A 16,962-nucleotide genomic window follows, 5' to 3' on the forward strand; every position below is an offset into this window, starting at 1 on the left:
ATTTAAAGATTTTATTTATTTATTTGAGAGAGAGAGAATGAGAGACAGAGAGCATGAGAGGGAGGAGGGTCAGAGGGAGCAGCAGACTCCCCGGCGAGCAGGGAGCCCGACCCAGGGCTCCATCCCAGGACCCCGGGATCACAACCGGAGGCAAAGGCAGATGCTTAATGGACCAAGCCCCCCAGGTGCCCCAGCAGGGTGTGGATTCTTGCAGGTAGCCATAGAACAACGCTCCTGCCTTCCTCTTCCTGCTGTCTTACATCACTGCTGTGCTCCCCACCCCCCAGAGAGCTGGCCCCACATACACAAGCTGTCTCTTGGCTTCTTCCTCTCTTGCTCTGCCCACTCCCTTAAACCTTTGATGTCCCGGAGCAGTGACTGTATGCAGGAAGGGTTGGGTGGTGGTTTCTAGAAACTCCCCTTCCTTTACCGGTAGGCTTTGCGAACAATTCTGCGTTGGATCCTAAGTGGGAACGTCAGAGTGGGAGGGAGAGGAGGGGCTTGAGGGCAGGCCCCCCAGCAGAACCCCTGTGACGGCAGAACTGGAAGGGCCTCTAGCTCGGGCCTTTCTCCGATAGAAAAGGAAACCAAAACTAAAACTGTAGGCCGGCGCAGCTGACCTTCTCAAAGCCATGAAGCCGGTGAGCGGAGTCAGACCCCTATGACGCATGCATAGCTCTCTCCTCAGCCTCTCTGATTCTGTGTGCTAAGAGAGAGGGATGGAGGGGAAAAGACACCCATTCCAAGCTCTTGGCCTTACTGGTCACTGTTAGTGGAGGGCCATAAACACATTGTATGAAGACACAATAATAATTGTTTTGGTCCCCCAAGAAGCTTTTCACAATAATAACTACTAACGTTTGTGTCATGTTTTAGCATTTCTGTGTAAGTGTTCATTTAACCCCCACAAAAGCCCCTGGGGGGGATTTTTATTGAACTATTTTTTGCCAATAAAACACAGGTGCAAAGATACTAGATTATTTGTTCTTGGTCATCCACCCGGGAAATGGTGTGATTAGGACTCAAAGTAGCTGGCGAGCTCCAGAGGGGCAAGGACGGTCCCTATCTCCCTCATCACTGCAGTCCCGAGGCCGAGCCCATTGCTGAATGACTAAGTGACCTCAGGACCGGTTTCAGTTCTCTGGGCTTTTCTCCTCAAACCTTTGAAACTAGGGTCCTACCTCTTCAGGGACCACCTAGATGGGCCTCAGTGAAAGAGATATGTGTAGACACAAGACCTGTTCAACAAACACACACAAATCCCAAGATAACACTTCCTTTGCTTGAAGGTGAATTTTCAGTGCTTTTTCCCAGGACCTGGGCTACAGGCCTGGACATTCAAGGAAATGGAGAAAGGCAGTATTCCTTGCCCTGCCTTTGAAAGAGCTTCTGTGTGTTGTCCTGTGCCTCTGTGTGCTCTGGAGCAGTGGAAAGACCCCAGATGGGGACACGCCAGGTGGGGACATAGCTTCCCTCCCAGGCCAAGAAAGTAGCTGGACAGCAGAGGGCGCTGCAGAGCTACAGACCTTGCATTCATGGGCTAGGGAGGTTTTCCAGGGACAACCAGGCATCTTGGGGGGTCTTCTAAAGCCTCCGGTGTTCTGTGATCCTATAGCAATTTCTCTTCTTTTCTCCAGAAATCTGAGTGACACCTGCCAGGGAGCTGAAGGAGAGTGGTGGTTTTGAATTCCACTGTACCTTTTCGAATTGTGTGACCTTAGGTAAATAACTCTCTGAGCGTCCGTTTCTTCACGGGCAAGGAAAGATGGTGTGCTGTGCAGAACTAGACATGAGTTTGTATCAGGAGCCCCTTGCAAAGCATGAGGTTGAACAACCATGCCACGCTTATATTTCCATGGTTCACTCTGTGCCCTGCAGCGTCCCTGGTATGGGGAAGAGTCCATGATGGGCAAAAAGCCAACCTGGCTCCTGCCCTTGTGGAGTTTACAGCTTAGTAGGGAAGACAGATTTTAATCAAATAACCCCACGGAGAGATGAAAAATCACAGCTGTTTCGTCAGTGTGACAAAAGAGCGGCCTGGGAGCTAGGTGGAGAGAAGTAAGGACCCAGTCAGAGAGATTTCCCTGAGGTAGTGAGGAGTGAGTTCAACTTAAGGATGAGTAGGAGTTTACTAAGCAAAAAGAGAAGGAGAAAGCCTTTTAAGAAAAGGGAATAGCTTATGTAATGGCCATATGTGTGTGAGCCCCACACAGGGCTAGTGGAACTGCAGGGGTGGGAGAACAAAGTGAAGGTTGGTGGGAGATGAGGCCAGATGGAAGCAGGGGTCAGATCACACAGGACCCCATAGGCCTCCTTAAGGGGTTTTCTCTTCAGCCTAAGAACAATGGGAACCCACAAAGGGTTATAATCATGGGTTATAGACAAATTTCCATGTTATTATTTTTTTATTTTAATTTTTTTAAGATTTTATTTATTCATTTGAGACACAGAGATACAGAGAGAGAGAGAGAAAGAGAGAGAGAGAGCATGAGCAGGGGAAGAGGCAGAGGGAGAGGGAGAAGCAGGTGCCCCGCTGAGCCAGGAGCCCAACATGGGGCTCGATCCCGGGACCCTGGGATCACGACCTGAGCCGAAGGCAGACACTTAACATCTGAGCCACACAGGCGCCCCAATTTATTTTAATTTTATTTTTAAGTAATCTCTACACACAACATGTGGCTTGAACTCATGACCCTGAGATAAAGAGTCGCAAGCTCTTCGGACTGAGCCAGCCAGGTGCCCCAACAAATTTTCATTTTAAAAAGCTCTCTCTGGCTCCAGGACTCATACCCTCCTCACTCCAGTGCACCCTCAGGTACAAAGTTGCTAAGTTCTGCTGGCTGATCGTTCCTCCTTATCTCTTGCATCCCTCGACATCTCTCAGGGGCCAATTACAATAGTTTCCTAGCTGATCTCCCGGCCTGCTGTCTCCAGTCCAGTCCTCTCCCTCCCCTCCAGTCCAGTATCCTCTACACAGCAAGCTTTCTCTTATTTGATCTTCACAGCATGTCTGCAAGAAGGTGAAGCAGTCATCTTTATTCCTATTTTGCAGATGAGATAACTGAGGTATGAAGATGCTGTGAAGCTGGCTCATACAGGACTATGAAAGTCAACTGTTAAAATTTCAGGAATTTGCAAGCCAGTTGTGAAACGCAGCCACTATTCAAAATTAAATTATGCACACTTATAATTAAATGTTTAAAATAAAGGTAATATATTTTCAAAACTCATCACTTTCTAATAATTTTACTATTACTCTTTACCTATGTTCCTGGGGTTGTTATTGTAGCTGCACGATGAAACTATTACATAAGGGTATGCTACTGCTCATCTCTTTCTAACTCCGTGTTCAGTAACTCTGTGTTCTGAAAATTGAAATCAGCCATGGTGGGAGTATTTACACCATGGATATCAGCAAATGCTACAAATCAGGGCCTTGATTTAGTGTTTTGTCGATTATCTAGATTTAAGAAAGTGATGGAGGGAAAGTTAGTAATTCAGATTTAAATTTAATGTGTTATGCCTGTAGCCATTACATTGTGAATAGCACAAAAATTAAGGAAATCTTTTTTTAAATATTTTATTCATTTATTTGAGAGAGAGGGGGGAGGGAGAGAGAGCACACAAGCGGGGGTGGGGAGGGGTTGCAGAGGGAGAGGGAGAAACAGACTCCCCACCCAGCAAAGAGCCCCAAGGTGGGCTCCATCTCAGGACCCTGGGATCATCACCTGAGCGGAAGGCAGATGCTTAACCGACTGAGCCACCTAGGCGCCCCCCAAATTAAGGGAATATTCTTTCAGTATTTGAAAACTGTTTTCTGATTCAGCAAGCAAGTCACTCCCATAATTGCCAGTTAAGACCGTCTTTATTGTTTTCATTTTCCTCTTACACTGACATTGAGGAAAACATCAACCAACATTTCATGCTGCGATTCCTTGGTCAACTGAAACCACAGGTTGGCCACCCATACAAGGGTTTGACCAAAGCCAATGAAAGGATTCTTGAGAATCAATTGGTTATATAGAATTTGCAATCGTATACTATTGTTATCATTTGTAAATTGTGTGCTATACAATCTTTACATCAGTAAAATCCATGATAAACTTATGTACATATATATATATATATGCATGTAATGCCCTCTTCCCCCCAGAGAGCCAGCTGTTCAACATTTATCAGCACACCCCTGGCTCTAGAACACACATTATTCATGTGTCATTCCACAAACATTCACTGGAAGCCAGCGGGGATACAGTCAGTCAATGAAGAAATGACTCGGTCACGGTCACACCAAGCAAGCGGCACAGGCGGGACCACATCACAGGTATTCCCAGAGGCCGGCCGCTCTCTCGGCCAGGACCAACCCAGGCTTTCCACGGCCGCTCCCCCCGCACCGGGGAGGGGCGGCTTCGGCCTCAGCGCCCGGGAAGTAAAAAGCAAGGGTCGGGCCAGGGGACCAACGGCCAGGCGAGAAGCCGCCCACCGCCAATAGCGGCCCGGGCTGCACTCAACGTCACGCTCCGCCGAGGCCAGCGCTAGCACGCCCTGGGGAGGGGGCGTGGTCACAGCCTCCCGGAAGTGACGCTATCCGGGGGCGGTCCTCGGCGGCGGCGGCGGCGCGCAGCCTGGGCTCGCGCTGGGCTCCGCGCGCCCCCCGCCCCCCTCTATGAGGCAGAGGCCGCGGCGGCCGTTAGCGCTGTCGCTCCGGGGGCCGCGGCGGGCGGGGCTCCGGCGGGGCCCGGCCTAGTCCCCACCCCAGCCCGGCTCCCAGCCGCCCGCCCTCCCTCCCTCTCCCCGATGCAGGGGGCCGAGCTCCGGGATGGCGAGGCGGCGGCGGCGGCCGCTTCGTACCGCGTCCTGAGCCGCCTGCTCGGCTATGGAGAGGCGGCCCCCGAGCCAGGCCCGCCGCCGCCGCCCCCGGGCCATGGCCCCCCGCCGCCACCCTTCCTCGCGCGGCCCGGTCCGCGGGGCTCCCGGCCGCCGCAGCTGATGGTGTTCCGCAACGTGGGTCGGCCGCCGGAGGAGGAGGACGCGGAGGCGGCCCCGGAGCCGGGACCCTCGGAACTGCTGTGTCCCCGGCACCGCTGTGCCCTGGACCCCAAGGCCCTGCCGCCGGGGTTGGCGCTCGAGCGGACCTGGGGCCCGGCGGCTGGACTGGAGGCGCAGTTGGCGGCTCTGGGGCTCGGGCAGCCGGCGGCGCCAGGGGTCAAGACGGTCGGTGGGGGTTGCTGCCCGTGCCCGTGCCCCCCGCAGCCGCCCCCTCCGCAGCCCCAGCCGCCTGCTGCCGCCCCGCAGGCCGGGGAGGACCCCACGGAGACGAGCGACGCGCTGCTGGTCCTGGAGGGCTTGGAGTCGGAGGCCGAGAGCCTGGAGACTAACAGCTGCTCGGAAGAGGAGCTCAGCAGCCCGGGCCGCGGAGGAGGAGGGGGCGGCCGGCTTCTGCTGCAGCCCCCGGGTCCTGAATTACCCCCGGTGCCCTTCCCGATGCAGGACTTGGTCCCCCCAGGGCGCTTGGGTAGAGGGGAGCCGCAGCCCCCGCCCCCGCCCCCGCCTCCTCCCGGGCCCCTCCGGCCACTGGCGGGCCCTTCTCGGAAGGGCTCCCTCAAAATCCGCCTCAGTCGCCTCTTTCGCACGAAGAGCTGCAACGGCGGCTCCGGCGGTGGGGATGGGGCCGGCAAGAGGCCTTCTGGAGAGCTGGCTACTTCTGCTGCGAGCCTGACAGACATGGGAGGCTCTGCGGGCCGGGAGCTGGACGCGGGGAGGTGAGACTGGCCGGGGGGCTGACTGCCAAAACCTCCTTGTCTTGTTTCATTTCCCTTTTATTCTGCTGTGACCATGCTTCTGACAGTTCTAGGATGTGCTTTTCATAAGGAGGCCCAGAGACTTAGGGCTAAAGGTGGTGACATCGCCCGTTCCGTCAGAGCTAATTGGGGGAACAGTTTTCACTCTTAGGAAGTTCACTCCGGTGACATTTCTCAGCTGGTTAGCATCCCTCCAGTTGGGAGATGATATGAAACCATCCTCCCACCCCCCACCCTGGCCTGGCTTTTAAAGTTTTCCAAGGTGTCTGTCTACCATTATATCTGGTAGGGAGGTTGCTGGAAATGTTTGGTCTTTGGGGCAAAAAAGTTGGTGTTGTAACCATTTTGCTTATTATTCTTTCTGTTTACCCCACCCCTTTCACACTCATGCCTACAGATGATGTGACACACGTGCAGTTGTAGGCCAGCAATTGTTTGGGTATCTCTATTCAACATGTTAATGCTTTCCTGGTTGGTTTCTTAGATACACTTGGTATCTCAAGCCTGTGTGCTGACCACCGTCTGGGAGAATAGAAAATAGTTTGCTCTCAAGCCCATGCGAGTATTCTAAGTGTGAGGTATAGACATGGGTCCGTGAGTTCTAGGCCAGTTGATGAATATTGCAAACTTGGACGTCGATTTTTTTTTTCCTCTGCATTTCTGAAGGGTGGACAGCACTCTGGCATTCAGTGTTAGGTCTGTATATTAGTTTAAAAAGCTGTCAACTTTTGTGTCAAGAAGTGAGACTTCCCTTGTGGTAACTGCCATTGTGGTTTGCACCGCCGAGTGGATTCTGAACAAAGATTGGAATTGGTTTTGGTGCAGCTCATATGGTGGATTCTTTTTTTTTTTTTTTAAGATTTTATTTATTTATATTATTTGAGAGAGAGAGAATGAGAGAGAGAGAACACCTGAGAGGGGATGGGGTCTGAGGACGAAGCAGACTCCCTGCCGAGCAGGGAGCCCGATGCGGGACTCGATCCAGGGACTCCAGGATCATGACCTGAGCCGAAGGCAGTCGCTTAACCAACTGAGCCACCCAGGCGCCCCATATGGTGGATTCTTGAGACACACTGGCAACCACAACCCAAGGCTGAAGAACGGGTAGACCAGTAGATTTGAGAACTTTACTGTGTACCAGAATCACGTGGGGAGCTTTGGGAAAAGATCAGTATGTCTGAGGGCCCAAGAGTTTGAATTTCTACAAAGCTTCCCACATGACCCTGAAGTATGACCTCGACTGGGAACCACTCATCCTTGGACCTCTCCTTTCAGGGGAGTTTGCATGCCCCCAAGAGGAAAGTGTGGGTCAATTTTGACTTAGCTGCCCTTTCTGAACAGTTGTGCCAGAGCATCATCTTGGGAATCAGACCCAACCCAAATTCCCTAAAGAAATCAGTAGGTTGATGTGTGTTGCCCCCTCAGGTCGACCTGTGTTTCTGCCTTTGCTTCCCAGTGAACTTATGCTGGGAGCTCAGGTCTTAAAACATGTGTGGCTGCCGAAACAGCATTTTTATTGTAGGCTCTGCATTCGATGCTCCACTTACCAGTATAGATGAAATTTTCATCAGATGGGGGGAGGGCAGGATTGAATCTGTGGGTAATGACATAGGATAGACTGCTAATTTTCTTGTGGTTTGTCTTGCCTTTGTTCCATATTGACCAGGACTTGGTCTAAGATTCCAGAGACGCCAAATATGAGGTGTGGCGTGAAATTAGCTGCTACGTCTAATAGATTAGGAAGAGGAAAAGGCATATAACATTATACGGTTTTTTGCCTTTGGAAGCAGAATTTAATGGTCATTGGCTGCTCTTTTACCAACCCTCACACTAAGCACAATACAGATTTCTGCTGCAGAGCAAATTGGGCTGTAGCTCTGCACGGAAGCTTAGCTCAGGGCACTGGAGAATTACATTTTTTGGTCCAAGGGCTTTTTCTGATGAATTGGAGAAGAGCTAGGTATTTATGTATGAACGTTTGGCTGACTGCTATTAGGAGGCAGTGTGTTGCACAGAGAACATGAACATCTAGATTCTGCTTACAACTCCAGCATCTGTGGAATGTAGGCCAATTTTGTCTTCTTCGTGCTTCCTCTTTTTTTTTCCATCTGTAAAATGGGAGTGATTCTTGTCTTGTTCCTGTCCTTGTAGGAATTGAATGAAGACAAGAGAAATTGAGATGGAATATTTTGTGCTTTTGGAGGAGAAGGAATAAGATTGAACTGGTAAATTTTTTTTAATGCTTAGAATTTGGTGCTGCTAGATTTGCTTGTTAGCTTTTCCACAGCTTACTATGTGCCAGTCTTGTTGGCAGCCTCGCAGCTGTGAGAAACTTGGTAAGTCTGGCTAGGGTAGTTGTGATTTCTATGGATCTGCACCTCCTAAGTCCGCCCTGTTGGGAAGAAGGATGAGTTTGGAATTTTAGGTTGTTTTCTTGTTTTGATTGGTAAGGACCTGGAGGCTGTGAGAAATGTCAGTCTTTTGCCAGAAGGTATATGACCTCCCTTATTGTTAGTTGGAGTTAATTACGAGTCTCTGCAATCTCTGCTGTATAATTTGGGGCTTTTCAGTAACCTCTGGGTATGGTTCTCTTTGCCCTTTTCCACATCTGCCCTTCCCACAGCTATCACTAGAAAGTACTTCCTGCCGTCATTTTATAAGGCTTGATAGTTTCCATATTTTAACATGTAGCAAACCTTTAGTTCCTTTCAGATGCTTTAGAGTCCTAAATGGACCTGCCTGGATATACTGAGTCTTAAGTCTCGTGTGAATTAGCTTAGAGAACCCTTTTCAAGTGAAGGAAGAAATGGGCCCGTCGACTAATCAGGTTTCTGTTCTGGAGAACTGGGCTAGGCCTTGTAACACACATATGTTGGAATTCAAAGAGCTGGGCTTGATGCCTGAGGGCCTCGGTGTGATATAGAATTGCTATTTCAGGAAAACCAGTGAAGTTCCCTTGTCTTTTCCACATATGTTGAAATGATTGTCTTCCTTTGTATTTGCTGAGAAATAGCATTTGCTCTAACCTTTTAAAATCATCACATCAGGGGCACCTGGGTGGCTCAGTCGGTTAAGCATCTGCCTTCTGCTCAGGTCATGATCCCAGGGTCCTGGGATCCAGCCCCGCGTCGGGCTCCCTGCTCGGCGGGAAGTCTGTTTCTCCCTCTCCCACTCCCCCTGCTTGTGTTCCCTCTCTCGTTGTGTCTCTCTCTGTCAGATAAATAAATAAAATCTTTAAAAAATAAAAATAAAATAAAATAAAATAAAATCATCACATAATACATACATGGTTGGAAATGGGTACCTTGTTCATTTTTCAAGGTTTGTTTTTTCCGAGTTAACAGTTGAGATTATTACTGGCAGTCTTCGTAATTGTGAGGTGGGAAAATGGAGGACAGTTCTGTAGTGGTTTCCTATTTGTTTGGAAAAAAGATAGAATTCTGGAAAGAGAGGCAGGCTGCCTTGGCATTAGTCTGGGGCCCTGCTGTCGTGGACAGACCCGGCAGACACGAGAAAGCCTTTTCTGTTTCCTCGGGTCTTCAGGTCTCAGGGAATCTGTTTGAGAAATAGCCTGACATGCTGAGAACAAGATGATTTTGTGGTGTGTGCTGAGGAAGTTCTGACTTTGGGTTTGGGTTTTGGGTCCATACTCCATGGATCTTTTCAACTCTCGTGCCACAAAGTGGTTGCGGTTGGCATCTTATCTTTTGGAATGAGCAACCTAGTTTCGGAAATCTCTGTCCATTCCAGCCTGTGCCTTTCACTCCTTAACATTTTCCCTGCTAAAATCATTCCAAGGTTTTAGACGTTGGACCACGCCTCTTGGCTTTTCCCCGGAAGTTCCCTCCGTAGGTTCTTCAGTTGGCAAATGGTGGAGTTTTGGATCTGACCTTGCTGCACAGATGTCTGTGTATTGGAACTACAAATGAACACATGGTTTTTGTGCCTGCAGCACATGAACAGACACTGGCTTATGACGTGTTGGAAATGGCACGGGCTGGCTGACTTGGCATCGTGTGCTCTGGCAGGCGCAGAGGTAAATTGTGGCCATCAAACCTGGCATTTGGACATCCGAGTTTGGGAGTTACTGTAGAAGAGGACATGTTTAAGTCTTAGGACATCAGTAGATGGGGTTTATGGACAAGAGAGAGGGAGGACATCGTTATTTCATGGTTTAGGTTTTAGGTTTCAAGGAATTTGAAAAGTGGCCATTGGTTTTATCAATGTGCTGTCGGCCCATCTAGTCTAATGTTTGTAACCCATTTTATCCCACGGATCTGTTGCCGTCCAGTTAGTAGTTTGCAGAGTGGAAGTGGACACAGGCATTCTGTTTGTCATCTGTAGCAGAAGCAATGGTGTAGCTGACACAAAGGACTGCTAGCCCCAAAGAAGACCTTTGCCTCAGGTCTTCTGCTGCCTCTGTCCTTTTCTGCCACTTGAGGTATAGCCCACCAGATCCTACCCCACCCTACCTCGCAAGTCTTTCTGCCGCTAAGATGCAAGTGGCCCACTGGCAGAGTTAGAATGACTTAACTTTGCACCCTAATGCTTGTCAGGATGATCTGGGGAAGAATAAAATAACATGGGAATGTAGTATGGAAGGGTTAGTTAAAAATGTTACCGGAGCTGAATCATTCATGTTGTTTTCCCAAAACGGCACATCCAGCTTAGATGGGCTTTTATCGTTTTAAATGCTTCATGTCTACAAAAGGAGATACATAAAGTGTATGTACTATAATAATAATGAATTGCATACTTGGGTACCCACCACTAAGCTTAGCAAATAGAATGTTATCAGTATCTTTGAAGACCCCTGTGTGTTGCTTCCTGATTACATCTCTTCCCTCCCCCACGTAACCACCATCCTCAATTTTATGTTAATTGTTCCCTTGCTTTGTTTTTTATAGTTGTCTAGATTGGTCTTTTCATGAATGACTGCCATTAGAATGCTCTCAGGATCCTTGAGACAGAAACTGCTTTGGATTTTTAGTTAGACAGCGTCTACCTGAAGAGAGAAGGAAGCACTTATTTTTATTATTAGCCTATCAGCCCTCTAGACCTTCTACCTCTTCAAGCATCCAGCCCCGAGGCCCCCTTATTTGCCAGAAAAAGCCATCCCAGGGCTCTCAAATGGCTCTGCCTGTGTTCAGATTCTGATGTATTTCTTTTTCTAGATCCTAGAAACTATGATTTTCTTCTGCAGAATGCCGGGGGTGGGGGAGAAGATGAGCCCCCGCAAGATGTGTGCATTTGGGTACTGCCGTTCTTCAGCGCTTGGCACTGAGGAGCCTCGTCCCCAGCATGGGCAGATGGCAGAGTAATGCAGCTTCCTTTGAAAAGAGGCAAACGGCCAAATGGCTGAGGTGTGAACCCTTTGAGAGGCCAGTGCTTTAGGTTTCTACTTGCTGGGTTTAATGTTGGACCCACAAGTTATCAAATAAAAATCAGCTTGGAAGCTCTTCAGTCTTAAAGTTCATGTCCAGCAGAATTACCTTTCCATTCCAGCCCCCTGGAGTGTTGGAACTAAGCTGCAGACGGTCAGGGTCAACTTTTCTAAACAGAGGAGTCTGGGTGGTTGTGTCGTGGTTTGTTTTTTTTTTTTTTTTTTAAGATTGTATTTATTTATTTGACAGAGAGAGACACAGCGAGAGAGGGAACACAAGCAGGGGGAGTGGGAGAGGGAGAAGCAGGCTTCCCGCGGAGCAGGGAGCCCGATGCGGGGCTCGATCCCAGGACCCTGTGATCATGACCTGAGCCGAAGGCAGACGCTTAACGACTGAGCCACCCAGGCGCCCCTTCCTGTCGTGTTTTAATGCAGCCCTGTCTCCTGTGTGTGCCTTGGGTGGGGCAGGTACAGGGAGCACCACCATTAGATGAGAAGTCTCAGCATCGAAGAAGTTGCAGAGGGAGTGTGAGATAGGAATCCAGCGTCTTGGCTGTTTCTGAGTAAGGTCTTCCCAGTATGGTTTTGAATTTCTGTTTGAAGGGAGTCTCGAGAAGCTTAGACGTCTGTGTTAAAACAAATGCGTAAAGATCTTCCAAAGTCAAATAATTTAAATAGGGTTTCATTTTGGATTTTCTGTGCAGCTTCTCTGTTGGTGCCTTTGAAGTTTTATTTAGTCCTTTGGGTGAGAGTAATTTTGGAAGGTGAGCCAGGTATAAGGCCTAGAGTCAGGCACTCAATTCGTGGGTTTTTTCCTTTTTCTTTTTTAAGTCTGGTTTGTTGAGGTATAATTTATGATGCCTAAAATTCACCTTTTTTTTTTTTTTTTAGGTGTCCGGTTCTGTTAGTTTTGGCAAGGATATGCAGTCATATAAGCTCTGCCACAGTGCAGATAGAGCATATTTTTATCACTTCTGCAAGTTCTTTCCCTTGTAGTCAATTCAGTCAGCCTGAGGTGAGGTTTTTGAGCTTAGCACATTTCTGGCCAGAAAGTCTTTGTCAGAGTCTTTTGGATTTCTTTCATTTCTCACTGAAAAGCCAGTTGAAATTGGTACAAAGTGAAGTTACCTTTGGTGTATCTTTTCACAGGAGATCTAGGTTTTCCAGCTGGCTCCCCGGAGCAGGATCAAGAAGTCATGGGGAGAGCCATGTGACTGCCACTCAGAGAGGGGAAGGGCCATTTTCTTTGGGAGCCGGGCAGAGCCCTGAACCTGAGGGGGCCCCCTTGTTAGCTGATGGCTTTGTACCATGGCTCAGGGCATTTGTGTAGAAATCAGGGATCTTAGTGGTTGAACATTGCCTGTGCTTCTTATGCCATTCTCAAGTCCAAATCTATTCCCTGGTTCCCTTTGGGACCTCCTGCACCTTGGGGCAGGGCCATAGGGAAAGTGTTTGCTCCGATAGGACACCTGCTCAGGTCAAGAGCCATTTTCTTGGCTCCCTTATTATGAAAATCAGCCTTGCATCTGACTTCCTTCCTCTAGAAATGGACTTGCTAATTACCACTCAAGGTGTTTTACTCTTCCATTATTCTGGGTGTGGAGAGATCCAAAGGGATTTCTCATGGCTTTGTAGGCTAAACTTTGTAGCCAAATCTATTTAAGAAATTGCCTGAATTATTTCATTCTCCCCCTTTAAATTTTAGGCTGTATTACAAAAGTGTTGTTGACAGTGACTAGGATTTGCTTGGTTTTTCAGTGCGTCTAGAATTGAGTGTCGTAGTGGCTTAAATGTGTATGTGTTCATTCCCCCATCCTCCCTTATATTCTCTGTGTGCTCTCTCACCCCCTAGGAAACCCAGGTTGACAAGAACTCAAAGTGCCTTTTCTCCGGTCTCCTTCAGCCCCCTGTTCACAGGTAAGGGTGATCGCTCTCTTTTTCTTCTGACCTACGAAAGCAGGAGTGTTCTGAGACCTGTCCGGGGACACTTGCAGATGCACCGCAGAGCGAGCTTCTGGCGGGCCTGCAGCCACTTCCTTCATTCCATGCCTGCTGGGGTTGGGGTGAGGCTATTTTTATGGTGTGGAATGTGTTCTTGACTTTGGAGGCTTATTAGTTGGAGACAGAGACTGCTTGCAGGTCATTAGGTAGCCCTGGCAGGTGCGCAGTGCTTCGTTCAGGGCCATCACGTATAAATTAAAAGTAGGAATTACAAATTTATAGGCTCAGAGTGCATAAAGGACTCTCTAGAAGTCATACAATTCCTGTTCCTACTTCCAAGGGAGTTCATGGATGATCTAATAAACATGATCCACGATTATCTGGTCTATTTTTAAAGACTTTGGGCAAAGGGGATTATGTGAACTCTTGTCTTACCCATTTTAGGGGCCAGGAGTTCTTGCAGCTGTTAGAGTTCTTCACTGTGTCTAATTTAAGTCTTTCCTATTGCAGCAGGGAACACAGTTGCTCAAGTAGGAAAGTGCTTGAATATCCTTTGGGCAACTGCCTTCTCCTTAATGGGGATCTTGTTCAGATAGGGAGCCTTTTCGTTTGTCAGTCATATATGGAGCTCCTGCTTAAGTAAGTGGTAGAGAAGGTCTTTAGCACTCTGCCTCCAGTCTCGGGAATGAGTACTCCTCATTGTTTGTGGCCCAACCAAAAATTCCTAACTTCAAACTCCTTTGGAGGTTGTATCCCTCGAAAAGATGACAGGAAGAATTATGATTTAGGAATGGACATGTCCAGAAGATGTTCAGCAGGCTAGTGGGACCCCCGTTACTGCATAGACCACCGTGAGATGTCAGAAGAAGTGAGTTGGTGTCTGCAATAGGCACAGGTGGAGAGGGAGGCCTCTGTTCTTACCCGAAGCCCAGAATTAAAGAATCCTGCCCTGTGGCAGCATGTCTTTCTCGTTAATAATTGTTTCCTCTTTAAAGTAAGGAACGCTCACCCACATTTGTACTTTCAGGTTTGGTGTTCCTGTTTCAGACAGCCTTAGCTCTCTTGAATTACATCTTTTTTTTTTTTAATTACATGTTTTACTTGAGTGCTATACCTAGGGGCACGTGGCTGGTTCAGTCAGTTAAGCATCTGCCTTCAGCTCATGTCATGATCTCAGGGTTCTGGGATCAAGCCCCACATCGGGCTCCCTGCGCAGCGGGGAGTCTGCTTCTCCTTCTCCCTCTGTCCCTACCCCCGCTCGTGCTCTCTCTCTCTCTCTCTCAAGTAAATAAATAAAATCTTAAAAAAAAAAAAAAGTAAGTGATATACCTATCGTCCAGATCTCTGACCCTTCAGGAAACACACTTGTCTGGGCTCACTGCATTGCTCTGGGCTGCTAGGCTCTCAGTTACTAAGCTATGTGATGAGTCTGGGCCCAGCTTCCCAGAGCTTCCACTGATGACTTTTAGTAGAGCTTTCTTTTTTTTCTTTGTCTCTCTCTCTCTCTCTCTTTTTTTTAAGATTTTATTTTTTATTTTATTTTGACAGAGAGAGACACAGCGAGAGAGGGAACACAAGCAGAGGGAGTGGGAGAGGGAGAAGCAGGCTTCCTGCAGAGCAGGGAACCCGATGCGGGGCTCGATCCCAGGACCCTGGGATCATGACCTGAGCCGAAGATAGACGCTTAATGACTGAGCCACCCAGGCACCCCTCTTTCTTTCAGTAAACTCTGCGCCCTACATGGGGCTCGACTCATGACCCTGAGATCAAGAGTCACATGCTCTACTGACTATGCCAGCCAGGTCCCCCTGGCAGAGCTTTTCTGCTTATCTTAATTAGTGCTCAAGACCTTTATAAAAAACTGTGTATTAGATTCTGAAAGCCCAACTCTTGGCCTTCTAGAGATATTGGTTACCTCATTTTCTTAATTGGGAAATAATAAAATTCTAGCTGAGGAGCTAATTCAGCCTCCTGAATGAGAAAAAGTTGTTGGAAGTAACACCCGAAGGGCCAAATTAGAGAAATCTTGAGAGTCCTCCCCCTGTGGGTCAGACCTACCAAAACTTGTCAGTCAGTCTTTGTTATATAATACCCTTTTCCCTCTGGTGACTGAAGAGGAGAGAGGGTAGATGGGCTTGGATCGCAAGAAGGAGGGTATATGCAGAGAACAGAACTGCATGATAGGCAGGAAATAGGAGAAACCATGTGCCATCCCCCATCAAGCTCCACTGGAGCTTACCTGATTTGGCTGACTGTGGAAGTAGTTCATTATTAGGATTATAAATGCACTTTTTGGCCTTGGTAGCCTTAGCTATTAAGAATCAGTTGATAGGGCGCCTGGGTGGCTCAGTTGGTTAAGCGACTGCCTTCAGCTCAGGTCATGATCCTGGAGTCCCTGGATCGAGTCCCGTATCGGGCTCCCTGCTCAGCAGGGAGCCTGCTTCTGCCTCTGACCCTCCCCCCTCTCATGTGCTCTCTCTCTCATTCTCTCTGTCTCAAATAAATAAATAAAATCTTAAAAAAAAAAAAAAAAAGAATCAGTTGATATGTGAAATGGTTGGTTCTCTTATGAGTGAATATTCTGGAAAATCTAGATGTAGAAAGCCATTTAGGAAGAAGCTGGGGCTCACCTTGGGACCTTTATCTGCATTCAGGTTACCATGCAGTTCTTACATTTTTCTGGCACTTGCTTTCCATGTCCATTTGGACTTGTAACAAGCTGCTTGCCTTGCTCCCTAAGGCAGAAATTGGTACACACATCTGTAAACATAAATGCTGTGAGTTCCATTTGAATAAAGAGCCCTTGTTAAGGTTACGTAGTCAGTGGCACAACCACAATTAATTGGTCTTTCCACTGTTAATCCCATGTTTCTGTCCTAAAGAATCCTTGACCTTTAACAGGACCAAGAAATGATAGAATTTAAAATTGACTTCCCAGGTGTTTGGGGGTGATTCCAGCTCTGGGAAGCATTAGGTTTTGAGATTTTTGAGAGCCAGAGACCCCTAGCCTCCCTTGCTTGCCCTTTGCTTTCCTTTGCTTTCGACTTCAGCTACGGGCAAGGTGCTTCTGTAACATGCTTGGTCTGTGAATCCCTCAGGTGAAACTGTGTCACTTGTGGACGTGGACATCTCTCAGCGGGGCCTGACCTCTCCACACCCTCCAACTCCCCCTCCTCCTCCGAGGAGAAGCCTCAGCCTCCTAGGTATAGTCTCTGCCCTTCTCTGCCTTCTTGCCCTAGTGGGAGGGGGTGAGCTCTAGAAACCTGTTGTTCTTTTCCAGGACTGGTTTCTAATAATGACCCAATTATTCCCTGTCCCTTTCTCAGCACCCTTATCATCTCCCTAAGCAGTTAAATGGGTTTCTTACCTGCATGCTGTAACATTTACTGTCCATACGTTGATTAGACCTGTATTTATCTTGCCCTGAATCTACTGCTAGTAGACTGCTTTAGGAATATCCTTACATTTCTGCTTTCAACAAAGGAAACCAGGTTAAGATGATTGTTGCCTCTATGCAAAAAGACAGGGTGAAGGTCAGGCCATCTTGCTCCAGAGGGCAGCCTGATGATCCTTCTCCCTCTCCTCTGCTTCACCTCACTCATCTGTGCTCATATTTCTGAACCTCTTGCTTCTGTTCTCTCTTCTAGATGATATCAGTGGGACGCTGCCTACATCTGTCCTTGTGGCTCCGATGGGGTCTTCCCTGCAGTCTTTCCCCCTACCTCCGCCTCCTCCACCCCATGCCCCAGGTTAGCTTAGTTTAGAGGCAAGCCTTGTAAAAGTTGGGAGTACAAAGTGATATACTCTTGAAGGATGGGAGACGTCTATTTATGGAAA

The 16,962-nt window shown here is 48.3% G+C and overlaps 1 protein-coding gene across 3 annotated transcripts in view; it reads left to right on the top strand.

Moving 5' to 3' along the window:
• The first annotated feature begins 4,617 nt into the window (after positions 1 to 4,617).
• SOCS7 (suppressor of cytokine signaling 7) overlaps positions 4,618 to 16,962 on the top strand; it is a 31,692-nt gene continuing 19,347 nt past the window's right edge. The window contains exons 1-4 of one of the 3 annotated variants that reach the window (XM_035026980.1): positions 4,618 to 5,762; positions 13,037 to 13,101; positions 16,224 to 16,328; positions 16,773 to 16,874. In XM_035026980.1, coding sequence (XP_034882871.1) covers positions 4,798 to 5,762; positions 13,037 to 13,101; positions 16,224 to 16,328; positions 16,773 to 16,874 — 1,237 coding nt within the window. In that variant the 5' untranslated portion in view covers positions 4,618 to 4,797. The remainder of the gene's footprint in view (positions 5,763 to 13,036; positions 13,102 to 16,223; positions 16,329 to 16,772; positions 16,875 to 16,962) is intronic. The other 2 variants (XM_035026981.1, XM_035026982.1) reach the window with 2 other exon arrangements.

Source organism: Mirounga leonina, unplaced genomic scaffold, assembly GCF_011800145.1.
Source record: "Mirounga leonina isolate KUSES-001 unplaced genomic scaffold, KU_Mleo_1.0 Mir_200, whole genome shotgun sequence".
NCBI lineage: Eukaryota > Metazoa > Chordata > Mammalia > Carnivora > Phocidae > Mirounga > Mirounga leonina.